The following is an 11648-nucleotide window of genomic DNA, read 5'->3' on the forward strand; positions in this document are numbered from 1 at the left end:
GTACATTTTACTTGTTTTTATTTGGTTGGCTACAACGGATTGCTTTAGTGGCGCAGAAGAAGAAAATTTAACAGTAGAAGAAGCGTGTCTTCCGAGTGAAGGCAAAACAAGCTCAAGGAAAACAAACTAAGGTCGTATTTTGTTTCCCGACTTGTGCAAAATAAACACACAATGGAAGATCCACAAATTAACATTCGACAACTCGCATGCATAAGTCATGGAAAACGTACACATAAAATTGAAAAGGACGTGGAAATCGCGGATATATTTGTGGATCTGAAAAACACGTGAAAACCAAGAAAATGTTTGTTGATCTGAAAAACATGAAAATCGTGAAAATGTTTGTGGATCTGAAAAAACCGTGAAAATCTCGGCTGTATTTGTGGATCTCAAAAACGTGTAAAAATCACAAATGTATTTGTGCTAACATTTTTGAGACACATCTCTCCCCATAGATCCAAGGTGCAGTGTTCAATTCCAATGATTGTTCAGCTGTGTGCTCTGCGATTGGCTGGCGATCAGTACAGGGTGTACCCCGCCTACCGCTCATTGACTGAGATAGGCTCCAGCATGCCTGCGATCCCAGTGAGGATAAGCGGTTTAGAAAATGGATGGATGGATTTTTGTTGGGAGATTGGGTCAATCAAAGTAGGTTATGGAATGTGAAAGATAAGGCCCCGTCCACACTGTATCCGCACAAGTTTTTTTTGTTTTTTTTCCATTTGCCATTTCCTACGGACGGATGCGCCGTTTCGGAGACTGAAAATGATCGAACGAGAGTGGATAAATCTCAAGACGCTACCCCTTGTGTTACAGTGTGGACAGTGCATAGCATACCTTCCTGGAATGATGAGTAGTTGTTGCAGTTGTTTGTTCAATAAAGTTGTTTTTTTTTTTTTAAATAATTGTAATCACCACCAAAATAATGAACATTAATGTGTAGGGTTTTGTGCATTAGTAATGGTGGCCAGTGAGCAAAAGCAAAGCAACATTCAAAAATCTGGACCGTTTAGATATTATACCGTCAAATAAGTTGTGTAGGAAGTGGCTTGCAAATATATGTATGTCTTCCAGCATCGTCAGTACCATGTGAGCAATATTTTCAACAGTGAGTGTGAAGAGGAGCTGCCTAAAACCTATTGTGGATGTTTTTTTTGTTTGTTTGTTTGTTTTCGTACTCCTTTATGCACACATCTACTGATATTTAGGGCAACTTTTTTTTTTTTTTGTAACTTCTTCTATTTGAATTAACGCAGTCTTCTTTAAATAATACATTGATCAGTATCATGTTGAGTCATGTTAAGTTATTTCACTATTTCACTATTATTGCTGAAAGAGTAGGCTAAATGTTTCACTCTTTAGTGACATAGGTTGCGTTCACTTCTTTCGTCCACCAGATGTCCCTCTTTCATTGAAGCACCAAAGCTCTAAATCTATTTCGGCCCAATATCAGCCTTCATACTTTATAGTTTACCAGCCCATAAAAACTCCGCAGTGACCCCCGAAGCAGAAGCGCTACCTCGTCATGCTTCTAAATAACATTTTATTCCATGAATTTGTGTTGAAATAATGGCCATCGTTGCACCACCCCACACTACGCCCTACACACTATGACTCGATGAATCAGGGCTCCATTGAAGGCGGTCTTTTCAGACTGGTAGTAAAGTCCAGGTGTAACTACTCAGCGTTAATATAACTCACTGGAATCAGCTGTGCTGCAACCGAAAACGCAGTTTCCTATATGAGGGTATGTGAACTCTTTGTTCAGGGTTAATCTCACAGTTTGTTGTAGAGGTGCACCACCGCCACAAACAATTTTCCGGCCGATCCCCGAACTTTTCAAATGTCTGGCCTGCTGATCTCAATTTTTGCCGATTTATTTATTTATTTATTTATTTATTCATTCATTCATAATGTGTTCCAATCTTGTTTTGTTGAAAAATATTGAACAATATAAAATAATGCAAACAGTTTAACTGCACATTAAAGGGATACTTTACTTATTTAGCCATTTTTGGCAGTCAAACATGAATATTTTGCCTATATGAAAATGATATCAGAAGGGCTCAGGTATTCAATCACAGCTCAGCTTGTGAATGTCACATGATCAAACCTAGAAAACAGGTGAGCTGTGATTGGTTACCTAAGCCGTTGTGATGTCATTTTCAGTCGACAGCAAGTTGCAATATGTGTTTTTGAAGGTACTAATTGTATGTGAAAAATAATTAAAGTATCAAATCAATTATAGACAAAATACTAACTTTTTATTGCTATAATGGGCTAAATAAGTGAAGTATCCCTTTAAGTATTTTTCCTCAACTAAAAATAAAAGCCTTATTAATCATCTCAGCAGAAGAGGATACTTTTTCACACCTCTGAGGAGAGAGATGAGATCGGTGGAAAAGATCGGTTTATTTTTAAGGGATCGGCCAATCACTGAAATTAAGGAAATTGGGACCAATAAATCGGCCGGGAGATGGATCAGTGCACCCCTAGTTTGTTGAACCAGCTTTGCGAAATACTCGTCTCTGCAGTTTATGCTGTATTCGAGGAAGGTGAGAGAAATCGGATTTTCCCCACTCGTATTATCCCGATTTCAGTGTTGTAACTGAACGAGATAAATTGTTTGTATTTTGGGTGAACGTTTTTAATAAAAACGAAATGAAGCATCATACAGGCTTTCATTTTTTGAAACTTGACGTGCACACGGAACCATTTGCTGGTCAGTTGTATAATGACAGGCAGCTGTATCTTAAACGCACGATATGTGATGCATACAGTAGATGATTTCCATGTCTGTTTTGACTGAAGTATGAAAGTTTTACCATAAATTTTGTCGACATAAAGTATATAGTATATAATAATTTAGTCTGCGTGTGTACTTTTTTTTTTTTTTTTTTATCCCCATTTCACATGGTCACAAAGTGAAAAGGGATGCGGTATTTTTTCCTTCCCAGTGAGGTTTTATAATTGTACTAAATTTCCTTTGATCGCAAACACGCTGTTAAATAAATAGCATAGTGAATTACTTTTTTTTTTTTTTTTTTAAATAAATCAACTTTAATGCGACAAAAACGATTTTGCCAAAAGAAAGGATTGAACCCACTTGTAAACTGCTCTCTGAATCATTGGGGGTTGCTGCAATTTAGGCTGATCACCCGTGAGTCCTGCTTGACGTTGCCCTCATTTTCAGCCTCGCGTGTTTTGTTGAGCTTCTGGACCTCTGCACCTCCTTCATGATGCGGAGGGTTTAATTCAATTAATTGGTTCGAATCATACCTTTCATCAAGACTGCAAAGTGTCTGGATACAAGATGTACAATCAGTACCCCGTAAGAACAGTCTTGGAGTTCCACAAGGGTCGATTCTGGGACCATTACTATTTAGTTTATTTATAAACGAAGCTGTTGTTCCTCTGATGTAACCTGTCAGATTGTAATGCGTGGAGGCTGATTTTGCCATGAACGGCGCAGCGGGACAGCAAAACAACAACAACAAAAAAGGGAGAGCAACTTAAGTTCACAACATTTATTCTAAGCAAACAACAACAACAACAACAACAACAACAAAAGAGCGGGCTCGACGCCACCGCGCATTACAAAGACCGTTCTGGGAATCAGGGCAATACAAAAAAACCAAAACATTCATCGCCAAAAAGGAAAAAGGAAACTACTAACACACAAAGAAAAGAAGCGCCACCTTGTGGTGCGGTGCCACACTGCCGATTGTTGCAAGATGTATGCTGACGATGCTGTTTTATATGTGCATGGAAAGGACAAAACACAGGTGGCGCAAGAGCTAACAAATGCTATGAGTTCTGTGTACAAATGGCTAGAGAGCTCTCAATTACATCTTAACTTATCAAAGACTGTGTGTATGTATCTTACAAAAAGAGTAATGCAATAATCCTGATTTGTTGTTGTTCGAAATAAGAAAATTGAGATAGTGCAAAATTTTAAATATTTAGGAGTCAACTTTGTTGCAGCTTAAATTTAAACTACACGTAAAAAAAAGACTGTGAACAGAATGAAGTTTAACTTGTCCAGTTTTAGATTTATTAGAAATAATTGAACATTTGAGACAGCTAAGCTATACTTTGATTCAATGATTGTATCACATATGCTATATTGTATATCAAGCTGGACAACATCTAGTGTAACAATATTAAAATCTGTAGAAACTGCCTATAAACAAGCCCTAAAAGTAGTTGGAAAAAAAACAAAACAAAACCATATCATCATTCAGTTATATCATTAAAAAGTATGGCCTTTTGAAATGGGAAAACATTGTAAAATATACTGATTGTGTCCTTGTTTACAAAATCGCTCATCACAAACGTGGAACTACATAGCCTACCGAGTACAATACGAGAATTGCCAAATATATATCATTATTTTCTAAACATCTTAGAGCATGGCTATTTGCAAAGCAGATTTGTCAACATAACATTGAATGAAAGTAGTTTTCCAGCTGCCTGAAATGTAATCCTTAGTAGTGGGTGATTGGCTCTGTTTTTTGTTATAGAAATGTAATACAGCAAAGTATTTTATGGTGATATCAATAGTATTTTATGTATTGTTATGTATTATTCTTTTACGTTTTCCTCCTCTTTTTTTTAAATTGCTTTTACTCTATCCTCTCCCTACTTTGGGCACCTTCCTGCCGATGGGACAAGGGATGCAAATTAGTCACGGCTATAATCCGACATATTTACATTTGTAAATGTTCATTAATATGTTCTGTCCCATTTTTTTTAAAATAAACAAATGAAATGAAATGAAACCGATTTAGTTTTGTACGTGCAGTTTGTCTAATCCGAATACTTTCTTTTTTTTTTTACATTTACCGTACAAACCCAAACAAAAGCGAGAATGTGAACTGGCTATGGTTGATGTTATTTTCCCCTTGGCTTTGAATCACATAGTTTGTTTGCCTTTCAAATAACTGACATTTGACATAGCCAATAACAACGAGGCTTTTCGAACGATCGCGAGACATGTAACCAATGGAATCATGAGGGGGCGGGATTCATGGGCTAGCTAACGTACGCTAGTTAGTAGGAAGAAGAAGCCGATTCTGGAAGCCATTACGTTGCGCATATCAATCGACTACTATTTTTGCGTATAGTACGCACAACTACTTCTCCAAAAGAGGACTTTATGCAATTATGGTGTCGGTCGCGAAAAAGAGAAAAATGAATTTCTCGGAGAGAGAGGTTGAAATTATTGTGGAAGAAATAGAGAAACAAAAGCACATACTGGTTAACCACTTCAATGCTGGAGTCACCCACATGGCAAAGAACAACGCATGGTCTGAGATCCTCAAAAAGGTGAACGCTGTTACGACCTGTCCGAGAGAGTTGGCTGAGGTCAAGAAAAAGTGGTCCGACATGAAGACGGAGGTCCGAAGGAAAGTGGCCCAGGCGCGGGCTGCGATAGAGGGGACGTCCACCGACTGCACTCCAGTTCCCGTCCTTCTAACTGCCATGCAGCAAAGGATCTGTAACCTCCTTGGGGAAGCTACCATCATCAGTTTACCTGCAGGAGACTCGGATGCTGAGATCACTTTGCCCGTCACACCGAACGCCGCCACCACCACCGAGGGTAAGTTGGAAAATGTTTGCATTCACAAGGGGTAACTTGCAGTCTTATTTCCTCTGTAGGCTACACGGCCCAGAGTGTGAAGATAATGTGCTGAAAGAATGTTCTCAGCTGGTGTGCTTGTTTTAATCACGACTTAAATTGAGCACGTCAAGAAATACTGTATAAATATTGTGCAAAAGTCCTTTTTTAAATACACAAACACACACAAAACATGATTTAATACATTTAGCAGCTTACTATTTGAGTTTTTATCCATAAATTGTATCATAGATAAGTTTTAATTTGTTCACGTATTAGGCTACTTGAACTTACATTTAAAATAGCTTTATGCTTATCGCGTGGGCTTATTTGTAAACTTTTTGTAATACTGAGTTGTTTCACGTCAGCTCTATTGTCATCATCTTACTTATTGAAGTGTGACGTTCATCACCTTTGAACAGATGTGAACATAACGCAGTTTTTGCTCTCGGACTGGCATGCAAATTTTAACTTGTAATATTTTGTAAATGTTCATAATATATTTTTTTGTGCCCGCTAGCCAAGGTTTTGGGTCATTTGACAAATCACTGCAAACTTGAAATATCACAACAGAAAACGATCATAAAGCGAAAATCAGTAAATAGCACATCAATAATTTCAAACATCAGTTTGTGTTCAATATTTAATTGTTGGATATGAAAAACCATCTCTGACTTCTTTGTCGTGGCCGCAGTAGACAATTTCATCCAGTAGAGGGCAGTCAAGAAGCATGTTCCATCAAACTCTTAATATTTTGTTTGCCTTTCGTGCTAAGGAGCATTGATTACAATACATTGCAGTTGGTGGACTTAATGTGCAAACTATAGTACTGTGTTACAACAAATTCTGCCGAGATCTATCCATAACTATTCAATAATACTGTACTAATAGAAAGCAGTGACAGCTGGTCAACAGAGGGCGCGCGAGCGCCATCTTACCATTCATAGTGGTCACCAAATTGCTGGCTTAAAGGAATAATACAATAAAAATCATTTCGAAATGTATATGCCGGTATATCTGCCTGTGAAAATTCTCATTCATCCAGGTGATTCCATTGTCAGAATATGCTCTCATATGAGCAGGCTTCATCAGTTCATGCGGCAAGTTTAAGTGAGGAACACAAAAGAGACTATGCATTTTTTATTTGTTGAATGCAACATCATTCAGTCGCTTTGGAAAGGATGACCTCCATATACAGTATATAAACAATAATATATGTGTGTGTGTCTTTGTGATATTCAAAGAGTGATACAAAGACTGTTCGTTGGTACTTAAGTCATATCTTTGTAGCCTAAACAATTTTAAGGCAGACTACCGGTAAGTTCCTCTTATTCATTGCTCTACATTTTTAATTATTTTATTTTTAAAAGAGTCATTGCACCATTGTTATCATTTGTTTACTCGGTCTCTCTCTTTTTTCTTTTTTTCTTTTTTTTTAAATTTTAGCTCTTCCAGCAGTTTCTGCAACAGTTTGTGATGAAGCAAAAACACTGAATGGTAAGTTGTTGTTTTTGCCACTGTAATCTGCATCCCTGATTCACTTAGATAACCCTGAAGGATTTGAAAGAGTTTATCAAACTGAAACGACCATTTTCTCAAAGATAGACTTTTTTTTTTTTTTTAAATAATAAACATTATCATTCTTTTTTTTTTCTAGTACGGTAGAACAATTTTGAAAACGATAGGTATTTAATTTTTTCCCCTCAATATTGTAATCGTGATTTATTGTTTTTCAAGGTCATCCACCCATGTATTTATTTTAACAAACATAAGCAATAGATTAATAATACATGTTTATTGGTTATGCTAAAATAAAGTGAAATGTATCATGAATTAATAACAATGACAATTTATTTGGCTACTTCAGCTTGTCAACTTACTAAATTCTTTGACTTGCAGTCTTTAGAGTATTCACTACATCAACTTAATGCAAACAAATCTGTCACTTTATCACATCAACTTTAATGTTTCATGAAATAATATATAAATATGTGGATTGCATATCTAGACACTAAATAATAAAGAAAATAAACACACGCATGAAGTAAATGAAGCCTATTGACTGAAATGAAGTAAGGTTTTTTTGTTTTGTTTTTCTCCAAAAATTGCAGCCTTTGCATTCTGAAAATTGCAATCTACTACATTGCAATGTCGATTTGAATTTGATGACTTGACACACATTCCCTGACAAAGGGTATTCAAAATCCAGATTCCTCTGGCAGTTCATTTTTGGTAGTTGTGGACCGTAAACAAGATGAGAGTTTTGACAGGGACAGAGGCAGGTGCACCGGATTTTTAAAATAAAACTCCTTTCAAACAGTCTCTGATGATCAGTAAAGCATTTTTTTTGTTCAGTTGCGCTATGCATAGTATTGCATACCTTGAATTAAGGAGCCAAGCCTGAAATTGTTGTTAGCAGTCATGACTAGTTCGAATTAATTAGGAGTGACAAATGGAAATACACATTTTATAGTGGTCGTGTTGTCACATTTTGCTGCTGGGGGGGTTACAACCCTAAAACAAGGTAGGTAAAGGCGAAAGCTTAGTAGAACACGACTATCATTTTCTGTTCTTTTTGCAGCTGAAGCAGCTTACCATGCATTAGAGGATGGAGGCGTAGTGGAATACTGCACCACAACCGTAACCGATTCAGCTCCTGCCGTGGTGGCAACCGTTGAGGCTCCAGTGGAAGTATTGGCCTCATCCTCAGCTTCCTCACCACCTCCACCTCAGGGTCAAGCTAAACCCCAAGAGTTGAAGAGCCGCATCGCCCTCAACTCGGCCCGACTCCTGCAGGAGCAGAGAGTCACCAATGTCCACATCCGACAGATTGCCCAGCACCTGGAGGGTCAGAACCAGTTGCTGCAGATGATGCGCCACTCCCAGGAGGCCCAGGCGTTTGCGCAGGAGCGACAAGCCCAAGCCTTGGAAGGTACTCAGGCGGCGCTGCTGGCGCTGGTGCAGATGCTCAGGCCGGCTCTCAAAGAATTGCGCAAATTCCTGCAGAGCGGGACTGAGGTCACAAACTTGCACAGCGCAGCAGCGGGAGTGACACCTGATGGGGCATTAATAGAGGAACAGAGCAGGCCTGCGACGCCGCCACCTGCTCCCCAGCACACAGAGGAGACACAATAGACGCTTTAATTTGCTTGGCACCACCACCTGCCTCCAGCGCACATTCTTCTAAGAAACTCCCTCAAAGAGACGTCAACAAGCCTTTAAAAACATTTGATAAGTTGCCTTAGGAAGTGCATGTATATGATTTTAGCTTTGCATTAACATCAGTTGACTGTGACTTTGGATATGACTGGTCATCCCTACCAAGTCTTTTTTTCTTTTCTTTTTTTTTTCTTTTTTTTTTTATACATATTCGCTCATCACGAACAAAGAAGTAGTGGCAAAACATTTGACCAAAGCTATTGTTTTAAATAAAGGAATACAGTTATCACTGCTAATCAATAACGTATATACTGTAATTGGCAGTCAGGCAGCTCTTGAATTGCCCCCCCAATTTTAAAGTACCGTAAATTAGATGAAAAGGTTAGCCTGGAAATGTCTTAAAATGTGCTGTTAAGTGGGTTACATCATGACATAAATCACTGAAATTGAGTAAAAAAAAACACTGTTTGAAAACAATGATTTTGGAATGAATCGATTCTTCAATTTGTTGTATTATTATCTGCTGTATCACAAATCTTCACTCGGGTGATGGTGTGCCGGAGCCCATGTCAGTTGTTTTTGAACAAGAGTATAGTGAATGAATTTAGAGACTTCAATGAACCAACCCTGTATTTTTGGGGCAGGGATGGGCAAATACTGATACCACGATACCAATACCAGCCACCAAAATCTTGTAAGTTAAAAAAATAATAATAATAGGCATTGAGTAAGCCTATTTGCTATGAGATGGTGTTACAAAGTGGCTGTTTTCATTGGTGAAGCTTCATGTACCTCAGAGAGACAGAAAGGTCTTTGTTCAGAATTGTCTGTCGTGTGCATCGAAATTGTATGTATCATAACGATTAATTGAGTACTTGTGTCAGTAATTGGTATCGATAAGTAGTTGAGTGAATATTCATACTGGTATCGGTCTGGAAAAAAAGTGCTATCGAACATCCCTAGTTTTTGAATGTGGGAGGAAGCTGGCGTACTTGGAGAAAACCCACACAAAAAATATGAGTCCAACCCTCTCAAAAGTGAGGCAGATATGCTAAAACCATTTGTCCACCACGTGTGAAACCAGGGAACATGTTTTCCCCCCTTTTTTCAGTAGTAGAATAAAGTGTATTTTCACATCCACTACAGTAGGTGGCAGTGGTGCTGTCATTTGTCAGACAGTGTGCAAGGAATATTTAACCTTGACAGCAAGCTGAATTCTCACTTTATTTGTTCACAAATAACTACAAGAATCCATCTTGTACTACTTATGTGGTTGGGGGCTGGGGTGTGTAACAAAAATAGAGTATCACCACTATAAGATGTGTAAATTTCTGAGCACAACTGCATACATATTCAGCCAAAATAATGTATACAGCAACACACATAAGTAAAAGGAAAACTTGCATACATTTGAAGTTAACCAAATTTAGTCAGACCTTTATCCATCCATCCATTTTCTTGACCGCTTATTCCTCACAAGGGTCGCGGAGGGTGCTGGAGCCTATCTCAGCTGGCATTGGGCAGAAGACGGGGGACACCCTGAACTGGTTGCCAGCCAATCGGAGGGCACACAGAGACGAACAACCATCCACACTCACAAGCACACCTAGGGACAATTTGGAGCGCCCAATTAACCTGTCATGCATGTTTTTGGAATATGGGAGGAGACCGGAGTACCCGAAGAAGACCCACGCAGGCACGGGGAGAACATGCAAACTCCACCCAGGAAGCCCGGAGCCTGGATTCGAACACAGGTCCTCAGAAGTGGGAGGCGGACTGGGAGCCCTAGTCAGACCTTTATTTATTCTGAAAGTTACCTTTGGCTTCTATAATTACCAGACGTAGTTTCCGGAGATTTATGTGTACGGACTGCTTGGGTAACGTTCATTGGGTGAAGTGTCTAATGGGATTGCACATGCATTTCTACATGTTCAATTCCACGATGGGTAGCCAAAAACGATGTTATGTCGCGTAGATAAATCAATATATTGATGGCCCTTACTCAAGAAATTGAAAATGCATGTGAATCCCATTGGCCAAAGTTAGCCAAGCAGTCGTTTGCGGTACACTGTACACATAATTGTCTGGATGCCAATGGCCACCACTTTGAACACCTAATTGTAGAGGCAAAGGGCAACTTGTATTACTATTGTGCAGTGCTTCTCAATTATTTTCTGTCATGACCCCCCCCCAGTAAGAAGAAAAGAAAGAAATATGGACCAACTTACAACAAAGAATAGCTTTATTAACTGTAACAAAAAAGATTTAAAGTGCATCTGAAGTTCAAAAATAAAATTAAATCCTTAATTAAACTATAAACTTTTTTTGACTGACCATGTCAAACCATATGATACGGAAAAATAAAATTACATAAAATCAATAAATAATAATGCATTAAAACTGATCACCATCATTAACTCAGGAGCACAATATTTAAAAAAACAAAACAAAAACTAACCTGCAAAACAAAAATATAAAATAATTCTAGGACAGTAAAAAAAAAAAAATCTAAAAAAAACCCAAAAAGCATGTTCCCCGAGGTCAAACGCGCCCCTTGATGGAGCCTCGCGACCCCCTGGGGGGGCCCTCGCGCCCCCCTGGGGGCCCTCCCCACTATTTGAGAAGCACTGCTATTGTGATATCTGAACAAAATCTGTTTTAATGTATTAATATTTATGCAGTTTTTCCCTTTATTGGTGTGCGTACATATTATTATTATTATTTTATTATTATTATTATTATTATTATTATTATTATTATTATTATTATTATTATTATTATTATTATTATTATTATTATTATTATTATTGATCATCATCATCAATCCGCTCCTGAGCCTTTCCTCGAGCAACTTTCGCACGCGTAACTC

The 11648-nt window shown here is 38.2% G+C and overlaps 1 protein-coding gene across 1 annotated transcript; it reads left to right on the forward strand.

Annotated features, from left to right (window-relative positions):
• Window positions 1-4976: 4976 nt before the first annotated feature.
• On the forward strand, window positions 4977-9283 carry naif1 (nuclear apoptosis inducing factor 1). The gene is made up of 3 exons (XM_077497596.1): window positions 4977-5602; window positions 7067-7117; window positions 8202-9283. The coding sequence occupies exons 1-3, from the start codon at window positions 5167-5169 to the stop codon at window positions 8753-8755; spliced, it is 1041 nt and encodes a 346-aa protein (XP_077353722.1). The 5' UTR covers window positions 4977-5166; the 3' UTR covers window positions 8756-9283.
• The last annotated feature ends 2365 nt before the right edge of the window (window positions 9284-11648 follow it).

This window comes from Festucalex cinctus, chromosome 15 (assembly GCF_051991245.1).
Source record: "Festucalex cinctus isolate MCC-2025b chromosome 15, RoL_Fcin_1.0, whole genome shotgun sequence".
In the NCBI taxonomy this organism is placed as follows: Eukaryota; Metazoa; Chordata; class Actinopteri; order Syngnathiformes; family Syngnathidae; genus Festucalex; species Festucalex cinctus.

Bases quoted from the DNA above. Each gene is read 5' to 3' on its own strand.
- naif1 (XM_077497596.1), top strand. From the start codon at position 5,167: ATGGTGTCGGTCGCGAAAAAGAGAAAAATGAATTTCTCGGAGAGAGAG. The intron at 5,603-7,066 runs GTAAGTTGGAAA...TTTAAATTTTAG, and splicing joins CGCCGCCACCACCACCGAGG to CTCTTCCAGCAGTTTCTGCA. The intron at 7,118-8,201 runs GTAAGTTGTTGT...TTCTTTTTGCAG, and splicing joins TGAAGCAAAAACACTGAATG to CTGAAGCAGCTTACCATGCA.